At 46.8% G+C, this 15325-nt stretch overlaps 1 protein-coding gene across 1 annotated transcript in view; it reads right to left on the reverse strand.

The window, feature by feature from the left end:
• Positions 1-15325, reverse strand: part of LOC137433993 (protein disulfide-isomerase TMX3) — a gene marked incomplete in the record, with an annotated part of 101025 nt that overhangs the window by 30465 nt on the left and 55235 nt on the right. The window contains 2 exon segments of the mRNA XM_068126560.2: positions 4589-4665; positions 4949-5049. Of these exon segments, the coding sequence (XP_067982661.2) occupies positions 4589-4665; positions 4949-5049 (178 nt within the window).

Below are 15325 nucleotides of genomic sequence, written 5' to 3' on the forward strand. Positions count from 1 at the left end.
GTATGCATCGAGTAAATACCAATGGGGGGGGGGGGGAGGATAGGCCAATATGCACCGAGAAAATACCAAGGGGAGGATAGGCCAGTATGCACCAAGTAAATACCAAGGGGTGAGGATTGACCAGCATGCACCTAATAAATACTAAGGGAGGGATAGGCAAGTATGCACCTAGTAAATATCATGGGGGGGGGGGGGGGGGGAAGGCCAGTATATAAATAATATAATAACCACCTTTAGAGGCCATTTTTCCCCGCAAAGCGGGGGTTGGCCTTTTTCGGGAACCGTGGTTGTTGTTGTTTTTCGGTCCCCTATTTGAAGCAATGTTTTACGGCCGGATGCCCTTCCTGACGCCAACCCTTTTTGCCGCCTTTAACGACAAACAGGGAATTACCAGTGAACTGGTACTCAATGTTATATACTGGTACTGGTTATATACTGAACTGGTACTCAATTAGCCGACCTCGGAAGGATGACAGGCTGAGTCAACCCCCCTGGCGTTAATTCAGCGATCGACCGGGATTCGAACCCAAGATCCTTGGATCCTAAGCCGGCACCCTAGCCGCTAGCCCAACACCAGGGATATATGCACCTAGTAAATATCATGGGGGGGGGGGGGGGGGGGGGAAAGGCCAGTATGCACCTAGTAAATACCAAGGGGTGAGGATTGACCAGTATGCACCTAATAAATACTAAGGGAGGGATAGGCAAGTATGCACCTAGTAAATATCATGAGGGGGGGGGGGGGGGGGGGGGAAAGGCCAGTATGCACCTAGTAAATACTGTTACGTGTGTGGGGGTAGATGAAGGAATTTCATAGTAAAGGTAGGGCTGTATAATTATAGCATGGACCGTGGACGCGTAGGAGAAATCCCGATGTGCTTAAGTAGGGAGACTGTAGCTTAAGATTGTTTATGTGTCTTCACACGAGGGGTGAAGCAGTGATAATTAGTTTCGGGATTAAGGTTAGTTTTTCACAGTATGTGATTGTCCCTTTGTAAATTTTCCCTAACGTTTTACAATTATCACTCAAACAATGTTGTCATCCAAGAACACAAAACTAATCACTTTTACCAGGAACATCATCATTCAAAACAACTTTGAACACAAAACTAATCACTTTTACCAGGAAAATCATCATTCAAAACAACATGAGAGCACAAAACTGATCACTTTTACCAGCAACATCATCATTCAAAACAATTTTAGGACACAAAACGGATCACCTTTACCGAGAATAACATCATTCAAAACAACTTTGGAACACAAAACTGATCACGTTTACCAGGAACAACATCATTCAAAACAACTTTGGAACACAAAACTGATCACGTTTACCAGGAACAACAACATTCAAAACAACTTTGGAACACAAAACTGATCACTTATACCAGCAACATCATCATTCAAAACAACTTTGGAACACAAAACTGATCACGTTTACCAGGAACAACATCATTCAAAACAACTTTGGAACACAAAACGAATCACTTTTACCAGGAACAACAACATTCAAAACAACTTTGAAACACAAAACTGATCACTTTAACCAGCAACATCATCATTCAAAACAACTTTGGAACACAAAACGAATCACTTTTACCAGGAACAACAACATTCAAAACAACTTTGAAACACAAAACTGATCACTTTAACCAGCAACATCATCATTCAAAACAACTTTGAAACACAAAACTGATCACTTTAACCAGCAACATCATCATTCAAAACAACTTTGAAACACAAAACTGATCACTTTTACCAAGAATATCATCATTCAAAACAACTTTGGAACACAAAACGAATCACTTTTACCAGGAACAACAACATTCAAAACAACTTTGGAACACAAAACTGCTCACTTTTATCAGCAACATCATAATTCAAAACAACTTTGGAACACAAAACTGATCACTTTTATCAGCAACATCATCATTGAAAACAACATTAGAGCACAAAACTGATCACTTTTACCAAGAATATCATCATTCAAAACAACTTTGGAACACAAAACTGATCACTTTTATCAGCAACATCACAATTCAAAACAACTTTGGAACACAAAACTGATCACGTTTACCAAGAATATCATCATTCAAAACAACTTTGGAACACAAAACGAATCACTTTTACCAGGCTCTGACACCAGTATGCACCAAATAAATACCAAGGGAGGGATAGGCAAGTATGCACCTAGTAAATATCAGGGGGGGGGGGGGGGGATAGGCCAGCATGCACCTCGTAAATACTGTTACGTGTGTCGGGGTAGATGAAGGAATTTCATAGTAAAGGTAGGGCTGTATAATTATAGCATGGACCGTGGACGCGTAGGAGAAATCTCGATGTGCTTAAGTAGGGAGACTGTAGCTTAAGATTGTTTATGTGTCTTCACACGAGGGGTGAAGCAGTGATAATTAGTTAGGGATTAAGGTTAGTTTTTCACAGTATGTGATTGTCCCTCTGTAAATTTTCCCTAACGTTTTACAATTATCATGGCCGGCCATAAGGGCCTCCGTTTAACGACAACAACCGCAGGCAGAAGCCGATCGGCAAGTAAGCCCCACCCACATGAACACGTACGGCAAAAGGCCACGCACCCGGAGGGTACGATGGCCGTGGAAGAGAAAGACGTCAGGCCATGCCCCGAACGATCCGATTGGCTCATCTGAGTGAAGAAGAAGAGCGCATCGGTCTCGCTCGGGTGCTTCTTGCTTGGGAAGGAAGGGCGCCATTTTTGTGCACCGTTTGTCCACAGGAAAAAGAGGTGGAGGAAGAGCCAATCATGCGCTTGTGGGCCTGGGTGTGTTGGCTCACTAGGAAGCTGAAGGCCGCGTGTGCAACCCCAGACGGTGGAGGCGAAAGAGGGCTGTCTCGACTGCTTGCCTCACGCCTGGGCGTTTTCAACGTGCGGGGCCATCACCCTCTTGTTCGCTCAGGCACGGGAAGTGCTGAACTTAGCCATCGCCCCACCCTCCACGAAGAGGGCACTTGAGGCCAAAGCTGATTGCCGGCCGGCTAAAGGGATTTTATTTTATTTTATCATTCCCCTGTTGTGTGTTGTGAATCCGAGTGGAGGATCCTCACGTTAGGAAATATTAATTTACTTCAGTTTTTATTTTGTCATTGCTTTATTTTCATTAAATCATTATTGTTAAATTTTCCTTGTCGTGTTTACTTGTTTGTGGTTTCGGAATAAACCCGTGCGTTTCGTTCAGGCAAACGCTTCACATCCCTTCATTCCGTGGCGACAAAAATACCGCCATTTTTCGGGGTGCTGCCTTTCTGTGGAGTGTTTCGGCGGAGTAAAACTGTCTCGGTTATCCGTCATATCCAGCGGTCTTAATCGCTGGTGACAGGACAATACCATGGGGGGCGAGAGGGGTTGGGGGAGGGGGGGAGATAGGCCAGTATGCACCTAGTAAATACCAAGGGGGGGGGGGGGTAAATACCAAGGGGGGGGGGGGGTAAATACCAAGGGGTGAGGATAAGCCAGTATGTACCGAGTAAATACCATGGGGGAGGAGGGGGAGAGGGTCGGCCAGTATGCGCATAGTAAATACTAAGGGAGGGGTGAGGTGGGAGGTTGATTGGGGGTTGCATACATTGAAGGGGTTGTAGTTGAAGGTTGTAGGATCTTTCCAGATCAAACTATATATGTATTGTAACGTCATTATGTTAAATAAATGGAATTTTGGTTTTTTTAAGTTGTCACATTCTTTTTAAGATTGACCCTACTAGCTTTAAGGTGGGTTTTCACGGGACACGCGAACGGTTCGCGAAGGATGCGAATGTCGAAAAAATGGCAAAGTCCAACATTCGGAGAAGTTTTTCTCCGAATGTGTCGCGACAATGGAGCCAGTAAACCATTCTTGCGCAGTTTGTGCGTAGTTCTCACAACGTATGGGCGAATGTCGTGTGTAGCGTTGCCGAACTATGGCCAGTCCACATACACGAAGAACACGCGACTAAAATGCGAACAACACGAATGTTGGACGAATCTCGGGCAACATTCGTGCGGGGACATTTCGCGACACATGCGAACTTTTTGTGGCATATTTCGCGAATAATGAACGTCGTGCGACATTCATGCGAAATTTGTACATATGTCGCGCGATTATCTTGCGACCGGCGATCCCGACCGACACTTGGGCAGTATATAAATGCCTTGAAATGTATTGCCAGCATTAGTTCTTGCCCATAGGTCAGCAATCACTTTATATCACGCGTCCGATAAGTTTGCGCATGTGGATTTATACTGACACCTGGTCACGCTTGTGCATGACTTTTAACACCTTCAGGGTGACATTGGATGCGAACCAAAATGTTATCTTTGAAAAGGATGTGTCCTTTTCTTGTGATGTAATGTTGTGTATGCTTGTGCATCTGTTGTGCTCGCTCTTCCACGAATCTCAGGTTTATCTAAGAAAGAAATCATCACAAAGAAATGTCTGCCTCTTCAAATGAGCTTGAAAAAAAATTCCATTTCCGAATAAAGACAATCCAAGTTTGTTTGGAAGCAAAACCATTTGGCTTCAAGCAGAGTAATTTGTTAAAGGTACAACTCAAAGCTAAAAATTATGTACGTCCTTACCTCGGGCAAAATGTTTCGTGAAGTGGCAAAGAACTGTGTTTCACAACGAACTGTTTCGCAATTTCTGTGTACACTTCCTATAAAACAAAACCAAAGACACAAGATGATCACACACCAACACCATACCTCTCCCCCACATCCCAATTACTCAGTTATGCATCCACCCACAAGGTAAAAATGTCTCACGTCACCCTTACTGTGGGGTAGTATGGATGCATGATTTTGAGACTGTGTGTACAAGCAAAGCTTCATGTAAACTGAATTCTTCTGACCTAAATTAAAGGACTCAACAACACCACTCACTCATGTTTCTTTTTGGTTTGTATGGCATGTTCCTTTTTGTTAAAGTGGCACATATACCTTGAGCGGCGGCATCACTTCCAACGTACAAGAAAAACACGGGTTGCCTTTGGCGTGTGTGGTCAAAGAGAGCAGAGGATGTCAGCAGGCGCACAGCGGGTCTACAAGAAATAAGACCATCGTTATTTGCAGTAGGGATGTCAGTTACTCCAAATAATTATACTCAGTCCAAGAATAGATCAAGAAAATGAATATCGGTAATAATACAAATTTTAAAAAGTATATGTATATATATATATATATATGTATATATATATATATATATATATATATAGTATATATATATATATATATATATATATATATATATATATATATATATATATATATATATATATATAATGTGTGTGTCACGCTACCAGATTATTGTACCAGCTGCGCTAAACATCTACTGCGTAATAAACGCCGTTGAAAGGCGGCGCGGCGTGTTTCACACGGTTTTTTTGGGTTTTTTTTTTGTATACAGAGTCGAGGCTCGTGAAAGAGCTAACATTTATCAAACAAACAAATCAAACAAACAAGCAAACAAAGTATATAAAAAGGGGAGCGGTCGACAAGATGGGGGAGAAGGGGGAGGCAGCACACAAACACAACATTTGAGAGCAGGGACATCGGGAGATGTGTGGGAGGGAGAGGGCCTGGGGGGAGGCAGGATAGGTATAAAACGCAAGGACACCAAGGACTTCCAGGAAAGAAGTCAAAAGTCACCTCAAAAAAGTGGATTTGGGGTGAAATTAGCAGGGGTAGAAAAGATCAAGGTTTTGGATTGGGGAAGATAAGAGATGGTGGTGAACAGCCGTTTTAAAGACCTGGAGGGAGGAGTGGATTGAAGAGAGTGAGGGAGTTTGTTCCAGAGGCGGGAGAAAAGAGGAATGAAGGAGTGAAGGTGAGCAGAGAGTCTTGATTTTGGCAGTTTAACCATAAGAGGGTTGCAGGCAGATCTTGGGCGACCTGTAGGAATATTTGGGGGACAGAGCCCAGAGAGAGCTGGGGGAGCAAGGCCGGAGAGGAGTCGGTAGAAGACGGAAAGACCACCAACCTGCCTGCGGTGAGTAAGTGAAAGGCCCTCGGAGATAGCGTCATCGCGGGAGATTCAAATGATTCTGAACGCTTTGTTTCAACAGCGTGAAGACGAGCTAGGTGTGAGGCAGGAGCACCAGCCCAGAGGGGAGAGCAGTACTCCATTGAGCTGCGGATGAAAGCCTTGTATGTGGTGAGGAGCTCAGGTGTGCCAAGGAAGGACTTCGCACGACGGAGGATGCCCAGTTGGTGACTGGCTTTGGAGGCCAGCTTGGAAATGTGGTTTTCCCAGGAAAGATCATGGCAGATATTGAGACCCAAAAGCTTGAGTGACAGAACTCTGATTCTGCTTCTGCAACTGGACCTGACGGCATCAGCCCACGGGTCCTAAAATCATGTTCTTCTGCTCTTTCACTCCCCCTCTCTGTTCTCTTCGCCCTCTCTTTTGCTCAAGGTCATCTTCCATCTGCTTGGAAATCTGCCAACATCACCGCTTTGCACAAAAAAGGTGCAAAAACAGATCCAGCAACTACAGACCAATCAGCCTTCTCCAAATTATCAGCAAAGTCATGGAATCCATCATTGCTTCAGATATGAAATTTTCCTCTTCTCCAATGGCTTGATCTCTGATCATCAATTTGGTTTCAGACCTGGACACTCCACTCTGGACATGCTGCTTCTGCTTTCTCAACAATGGATGGAGGTCCTCAATGCCAAACAGGAAATTAGAGCAGTCTCCCTTGACATATCACGTGCCTTCGATACGGTCTGGCACCCCGCTCTGCTCACCAAACTCTCCTCTTTTGGTATCCATGGAAATCTCCACGCATGGCTGGCGGACTTCCTCTCTGGTCGTAGTCAACGTGTGGCCCTGAATGGGTTTCTCTCATCTCCTCTTCCTGTTCAGGCTGGAGTTCCCCAAGGCAGTGTTCTGGGCCCTGTGCTTTTTCTGGTCTTCATCAATGATCTCGCTGACTCTCTTGAAAATCCTCTCTATCTCTTTGCTGATGACTCTACTCTCTGTCGCTCCATTCTTCATCCCTCAGATCGGCAGTCTGCAGCCTCCTCACTCTCTGCAGACCTTGACAAAATCACAGACTGGGCAAACAAGTGGAACATGTCTTTCAATCCTGACAAATCTCACACTCTTACGATGTCTCTCCGAAAAGACCGACTGGACAACCCTCCCATACACTTTCTGAATAATCCTCTCCAAGAAGTTCTGCCACTCAAGCTTTTGGGTCTCACTATCTGCCATGATCTTTCCTGGAAAAACCACATTTCAAATCTGGCCTCCAAAGCCAGTCGCCGACTGGGCATCCTCCGTCGTGCGAAGTCCTTCCTTGGCACACCTGAGCTCCTCACCACATACAAGGCTTTCATCCGCAGCTCAATGGAATACTGCTCTCCCCTCTGGGCTGGTGCTCCTGCCTCACACCTAGCTCGCCTTCACGCTGTTGAAACCAAAGCATTCAGAATCATTGGAATCTCCCGCGATGAAGCTAACTCCAAAGGCCTCTCACTCACTCACCGCAGGCAGGTTGGTGGTCTTTCCGTCTTCTACCGACTCCTCTCTGGCCTTGCCCCCCCAGCTCTCTCTGGGCTCTGTCCTGCAAATATTCCTACAGGTCGCACAAGATCTGCCTGCAACCCTCTTTTGGTTAAACTGCCAAAATCAAGACTCTCTGCTCACCTTCACTCCTTCATTCCTCTTTTCTCCCGCCTCTGGAACAAACTCCCTCACTCTCTTCAATCCCACTCCACCCTCCAAGTCTTTAAAACAGCTGTTCACCACCATCTCTTATCTTCCCCCATCCAAAACCTTGATCTTTTCTACCCCCGCTAATTTCACCCCAATTCCACTTTTTGAAATACCAACTTTTGTCCTGGAAGTCCTTGGTGTCCTTGTGCTCTATACTTCTCCCCCCCCCCCCCTCCCCCCCTTCCCACGCCCCCTCCCCCCGGGCCCTCTCCCTTCCACACATCTCCCTGCTCTCAGATGTTGTGTGTGTGTGCTTCCCCTTTTCTCCCCATCTTGTCTTCCGCTCCCTCTTTTTGTGTATTTTGTTTGTCTGGTCGATTTGTTTGTGAAGTTAATGTTAGCTCTTTCACGAGCCTCGATTCAGTATACAAAAAAAAAAAAAACTTCTTGGAGAGGATTATTCAGAAAGTAGATGGGAGAGTTGTCCAGTCGGTCTTTTCGGAGAGACATCGTAAGAGTGTGAGATTTGTCAGGATTGAAAGACAAGTTCCACTTGTTTGCCCAGTCTGTGATTTTGTCCAGGTCTGCAGAGAGTGAGGAGGCTGCAGACTGCCGGTCCGAGGGATGAGGAATGGAGCGGCAGAGAGTGGAGTCATCAGCAAAGAGATAGAGAGGATTTTCAAGAGTCAGAGAGATCATTGATGAAGACCAGAAAAAGCACAGGGCCCAGAACACTGCCTTGGGGAACTCCAGCCTGAACAGGAAGCGGAGATGAGAGAAACCCATTCAGGGCCACACGTTGACTACGACTACAGAGGAAGTCCGCCAGCCATGCGTGGAGATTTCCATGGATACCAAAGGAGGAGAGTTTGGTGAGCAGAGCGGGGTGCCAGACCGTTTTCGCCTCCGGATTGATCGTTTATCAGCAATAAACCGCCGGAAATATACCTTTATTGGCCATCTGGTGACTCTGCTGCTGTTGGTGGCAAGCGTGCCAGGCCAACCTGCTCTCACTGTAAGCCGGCCGGCCATCGCAGAAGCAACAGGGGTGTTGTGACCTGTCCACTACTTATATGACAATCTGATTCATTTTGTTGACTCATGACTGAAAATGATTGAGACAGGCATTATAGTTTGTGCAATTGATAAGACCTGTGCATGCTGCTCAGTGCTGTGCATCCAGTGTGCATGATATTTTATTCGTATACTGGACAAAGAATATCGTTTACTGAACAATGCTGTACTTGTATGTACTTTGTGAATTAGGCTCACAAGACAATGACTTTTTTTTTTTTTTTTTTTTTTTTTTGTATACAAGATCGAGGCTCGTGAAAGAGCTAACATTAATCACACAAAAAGACAAACCGACACACAAAACACAAAAAACAAGGGGAGCGGCAGACAAGATGGGGAGAGAGGGGGAAGGACACAAACGAGAGGGGGAAGAGGGGGAAGGACACAAACACAACATTTGAGAGCAGGGACATCGGGAGGACTTGGGGGGAGGTGGGAGAGGATTAAAACATATGAACACTGCAAGGACTCTGGGGTGAATTACCGGGGGTAGAAAAGATCAAGGTTTTCGATGGGGGAAGATAAGAGATGGTGGTGAACAGCTGTTTTAAAGACCTGGAGGGAGGAGTGGGATTGAAGGGAGTGGGGGAGTTTGTTCCAGAGGCGGGAGAAAAGGGGAATGAAAGAGTGAAGGTGAGCAGAGAGCCTAGACTTTGGCAGTTTAACCATAAGAGGGTTGCAGGCAGATCTTGTGCGACCTGAAGGAATATTGGGGGGACAGAGCACAGAGAGAGCTGGGGGAGCAAGGCCGGAGAGGAGTCGGTAGAAGACAGAAAGACCACCAACCTGCCTGCGGTGAGTGAGTGAAAGGCCCTCGGCGTTGACTACATCGCAGGAGATTCCAATGATTCTGAAAGCTTTGGCCTCAACAGCGTGAAGCCGAGCAAGGTGTGAGGCAGGAGCACCAACCCAGAGGGGGGAACAGTATTCCATTGAGCTGCGGATGAAAGCCTTGTATGTGGTGAGGAGCTCAGGTGTGCCAAGGAAGGACTTCGCACGACGGAGGATGCCCAGTCGGCGACTGGCTTTGGAGGCCAGCTTGGAAATGTGGTTTTCCCAAGAAAGATCATGGCAGATAGTGAGACCCAAAAGCTTGAGCGACAGAACTTCTTGGAGAGGATTGTTGAGAAAGTAGATGGGAGGGTTGTCCAGTCGGTCCTTTCGGAGAGACATTGTAAGAGTGTGAGATTTGTCAGGATTGAAAGACATGTTCCACTTGTTTGACCAGTCTGTGATTTTGTCCAGGTCTGCAGAGAGTGAGGAGGCTGCAGACTGCCGATCTGAGGGATGAGGAATGGAGCGACAGAGAGTAGAGTCGTCAGCAAAGAGATAGAGAGGATTTTCAAGAGAGTCAGAGAGATCATTGATGAAGACCAGAAAAAGCACAGGGCCCAGAACACTACCTTGGGGAACTCCAGCCTGAACAGGAAGAGGAGATGAGAGAAACCCATTCAGGGCCACACGTTGACTACGACCAGAGAGGAAGTCCGCCAGCCATGCGTGGAGATTTCCATGGATACCAAAGGAGGAGAGTTTGGAGAGCAGAGCAGGGTGCCAGACCGTATCGAAGGCACGTGAAATGTCAAGGGAGACAGCTCTAATTTCCTGTTTGGCGTTGAGGACCTCCATCCATTGTTGAGAAAGCAGAAGCAGCATGTCCAGAGTAGAGTGACCAGGTCTGAAACCAAATTGATGATCAGAGATCAAGCCATTGGAGAAGAGGAAAGATTTAATATCTGAAGCAATGATGGATTCCATGACTTTGCTGATATGGATTCCATGACTTGACCTTTGAATCACACTTCTGGCGGCCAACTTAATATCCCGTGGGGTTTCCAAGTGTAAGTAGTATGATGCCACATGCATTTCTTGTCCTTCATGGATAAGTCAAGCCTTGTGTACATACTTCTTGTAAATGGTGCTTCACCAAACATGTGTGTGAAAATTCTATACATGTAGGCCTACTCGTCATTTTGCCTTGATATTTTGGCATGACAGCTTGGGCTAGCGTACAGATGAGGGGGGGGGGGGGGGGGCGAGGATTTACAGTATTTGTGCACAGTTGCAATGCAGATTATGCTTGAAGATTCAATGCAGATTATGCTGCACATAATAAATACAGCAGTAGTAGAAGAAACATGAGCGTGTTTGTTTCCCATAAATTCCAATTAAAATCAGTGCTGGTCACAACTTATTTGCTAGGAAAAACGTGAAAAATACAGAATATTGGCAAGGTGCCAAAAAAATTTGGCACTCGGCCAATAACTCTTATGGTACTTTTATTTACTTTACTTGTCCAACATCATGCTTGAAAAAAACCTTTGGAACCCTAGAAATTGATTCTGATTGTAAATTAATTACTGGTTGGTATTTTTTGTGAAATTGGCTAGATTTCCTGGCATGAAAAGTTGAGAAACTTGACATTTTGGGTAACACATGAATATTTAAATTTTTGTTTTCATGCATTTGTAATTACCCAATTTGACCAACCCTGCTATTTTATGGAGGTACAGGGTTGGTACTTTAAAGCTGCAGGTAAAACTTTAAATCCATAATTTGAGCATCTGGTACAAGAATCTGGTAGCGTGACACATATATATATATCTTTTCCCCTTACCAAGGGGGGATTAGTCCCCTTGTCTTTGACGAGCCGACGGGACCCGGGACCGATGACGTCCTTCCCGGACAGCGTTAGATAGGGTTTTAGGACTAAGAATTAGCTATTACCTAAGTACTAACGCCGCCCAGAAACGAGGAAATAAGCCCCGCCCGAATCACGGGTGTTGGTGGAAACGTCGAGCGGTAGCGAACCCGTGACCCGAGCCGTTATCAATGACTAACCCGATCCAAGCGGTTCGTAATCGTGCCACGCTTACCCAATGGAGGAAATGACGGAGACGGTCGAATTTGGAAGAAAGGAATAACACGATTTATTTACACTTTGTACAATAAGAAGAAGAAAACACAGTGCAGCCTTAAACAGTCTTATACTTATCCCAAGACAAATGGGCCCGTCACACTCAGACACCCTCACACGGGGTTGCAGACGAACAGGTCGATGGTCCAGGGATGCGTCCAGGCAGCTCGCTCTCCGGTCCCCAACTCGCACAGCGAAGTAGATGAACACAGCGGCCAGGAGCTCTCCACGTGTCGTTGGCGCGCACGGGATTATTACGGGGCGAACGGCCAGGCTGGCTTTGCCGGTGACACTGGCGGCTCTGCGGCCGCGTATGTAATAAGCGAATAGTTCGATAAACGCGAACAATGCGCTTCTCAATCAATGGCCCTCGACACTGTCGTGTGCACGCCGGTCCTCTCAATGCAGTTCTCACACAAGTGCTCCGGATCAGTACTCTCCCAACTCGAGCGCCTCTCTCCCTTCTCATAACTCCGTATGCATGCGAGTCCTTCTCATAAGTCCTCATCAGGGCAGTCCTCCTGGCAAGTCCGGTTCAAGGGCTTTGTGTGAAGGCTTATGTAGCCCTGCCCAGCGAACCCTCTGGATCTTACTCGATGCGTCGTGCCACGCCCTATCAAGCCATGCCCTCTCAGCCCTGGTTGGCTCTTGCTCTTACGGTCACCGCCTCTGACGTGCTGCTTGTCACGGCCACACCTCGACCCTCATGCTCCTCCCTCTTCTTCGGCCTACCTCGTGGTTACCCGACTAGTTTCGAGTGAAACCAAGGGCAGCGAACGCTGCTGGCGGCCAAAGAGTAACAAACTTGAGGGATGCCAAATGGGGCGCGGGATCGATTTTGCCCATGATGGAAATTGGAGGGTGGCCGCTAAATGAAAAGGTCCTAAGCTCATTCCTTTACGCAACGCAGATATCACTGGGGAAATGGCCTACTCTTACACATACTATGACATAACTAATTCTAATGGGCCTACGTGTTGCTTGTGGACTAACTATGGGGGGCAAACCTTTAACCTTTAATGATGTCATATTGTCATATGTACACTCTCAAAACTGCAACAATATATATATATATATATATATATATATATATATATATATATATATATATATATATATATATATATATATATATGCATATATATACATATATATATATACATATATATATTGTTGCGGATATGGGATTTGGCCTCCATCCATATCCGCTTGTAAATATTCCCCTATTTCCCCAATACTCCCCAACTATCCCCAATCCCCCATTCCCTAGTCCCATTGTCTGTAAACAACACTCTGTAGAACCGACCTTCCCCTTTTTCCCCCATTAAATGTCGTGCCCAGGTTCACCGCATCTCACGTAGACAACTATAGGACATCTTGCTAGTTATTCTTAGTCTATGTCAGTTAAGGACTCGTTTCCATTAATTCTGACTCTTCGTTGCACCAGAATGTGATTGTATGGCACCAGTAGTGAGTTTAGGACCTCCCAATACCTCCCCACAACCTCATCTCCGCATCCTCCCATCATCTCATGGAACTACAACAACAACTACAACAACAGAGGGGGGCGGCGCGGCGCGGCGCGGGGAGTGTGCGTCCTCACTCCGGCTTGGTTAGCCGCCATTGCCCATGTGCTCCGACGGGGTTACCACGAAGGGGCTGACTGTCAGCTCCTCGTCAAGGGCGGAGCCCGGTAACCCCCCGCACCCAATAAGAAGCGGCGGGCCGATTCCATCTGGGGCGGAGCTAACGAGCCGAGGGCGTGTCACTCCCCGCTGGATATACGCAGCCACTTACCGGAGGTGACGTCAGATGCGCCCCCAGCTTGAGGAGAAACAGACGCCACCTCCAGCGCGACGATACCTCCCCGAATATCTGGACCGGACCGTGTGGATCCTGTCCCTGAGCCAAGGTGCACCTTGAGCCATCGATTCTGCCCTTCCTTGCCATCAATCCCTGTGTGAGTCAGTCTTGTCCCGTTTATCTGTGGTCTGTCGGGGCTAATATAAGACCGTGTTTAAGTGCCCACCTTCCTATGCTGTACCTCTTGTCCGTGTAATCTAAAACGTTCTGCATACAAATATTATAACCTCCTCCGGAGGTCTTGAGAACTGTACCCCTGGTGTCGTGTCATTTAATCCCAGCCGTTGTGTCCTTTCCTTAATTGATTTAGCATAGCGCGATTTGGCCAACGTTCGAGTGGAATCGGGTAAACTGTGCAGACGCGGTCATACCAAACCGCTCGGTAAACTAACATCCAAAACCGCGTCTGTAACATTTGGTGTCGGGAAGTGGGATTCGATCCGTGATTGTATTGTTTCACGCGCTCGAAATTATAACGGCGAAATTTGATTGTGTTTTACAAAAAAAAAAAAAAAACCCGAATTTTGAAAGTCGCGCTATGGCAGACCAAGACGGCTGGGTTCCGGTAGAGGAGAGTGAGGCAGGGTCGATCCAGGACCAAATTGAGGGACATGAGGAGAGCGAAGCAGTGAGGGTGGCAGGGTCGCAAAATAGCGTCGTCGCGCACGAGGTTACGGGCGCGCAAAATGGCGCCTCGCACATGGCCACGGCGACCACGCCCGCGACCGTGGTAGCGCCGCTGGTGGATTCGAACCTTTTCCTCCTGCAAATGAGGGCCCTTATGGAACAAATGGGAGACCAAATTGTGGGAATGAGGGCTGATAGTGAGCGGTTGGGAAACCAAATGGGGGTAATGGGGAAGCGGATGGATGCTCAGGGTGAGCGATTGGAGGGCCAAATGGGGGTAATGAGGGACGAAGCGAGGGGTACCGGTGAGGGATTAGACAAGAAATTAGAGGGGTTAGACAATGGGATAGAAGGGGTGAAACATGGGTTAGGGAGTAGAATAGAGGGATTAGACAATAGATTAGGGGAAATACAGGAGGGGTTAATGGGGGTAGAAAACAGAATGGCCGCTCAAGAGAATCAAATGGAAGGGATGCAAAAGGGGTTAGAGGGGTTAGAAAACAGTATGGAAGGCAAATTGAGGGACATGAGGGACCAAGCGGAAAGGGAAGTTAAACAAATGGGGCAGCAGATAGAAGGGGTCAGAATGGGGGTAGAAACCAAACTGGATGCTCACAGGGAGGAAATGGAGCAGATGAGGGTGGCATCTGGGCAGGAGATGCAAGTGATGGGAGAGGAGATCAGAAGAGGGGTGAGTGAGGAGGTCGGAGGAGTGCGCGAGGAGGTGAGGCACTGTAAGGAGCGCATGGAGAAGGAGGTGAGAAAGGGGACTGTAAAATTGCAAGGGGATATAGAGGAGTTGACGCTGGGAGTAGAACAACTGACAGTGGGACAAAAGGAGTTGGGGGACCAGGTAAAGAAGAACACAGCGGTAATAGAGGGTTTAAAATCGACACAGAAGGATGAAAAAGGACGTAGGGGTAATTAAAAAGAGTGTCAGACGGTACATGAGGACCTGACGAGGAAAATGAACAAAGTGGTAGAGGTGATGGAGGTTAAAGAGCGGGAGGGGGCGGGAGCACATAGAAAAAAATAAAGTGGAGTTAGAGGAAGAACTTAAAGGGGCGCACGAGGAGATGAAGGAGGTGAAACAGAAATTAGAAGAAGTGGAAGAAGGGGTGAGCGAAATTAAGAAGCGACGGAGAGAGGATAAGAAAGAGATAAAAGAGGAGGT

Source organism: Myxine glutinosa, chromosome 10 (assembly GCF_964187855.1).
Source record: "Myxine glutinosa chromosome 10, kmMyxGlut1.1, whole genome shotgun sequence".
In the NCBI taxonomy this organism is placed as follows: Eukaryota; Metazoa; Chordata; class Myxini; order Myxiniformes; family Myxinidae; genus Myxine; species Myxine glutinosa.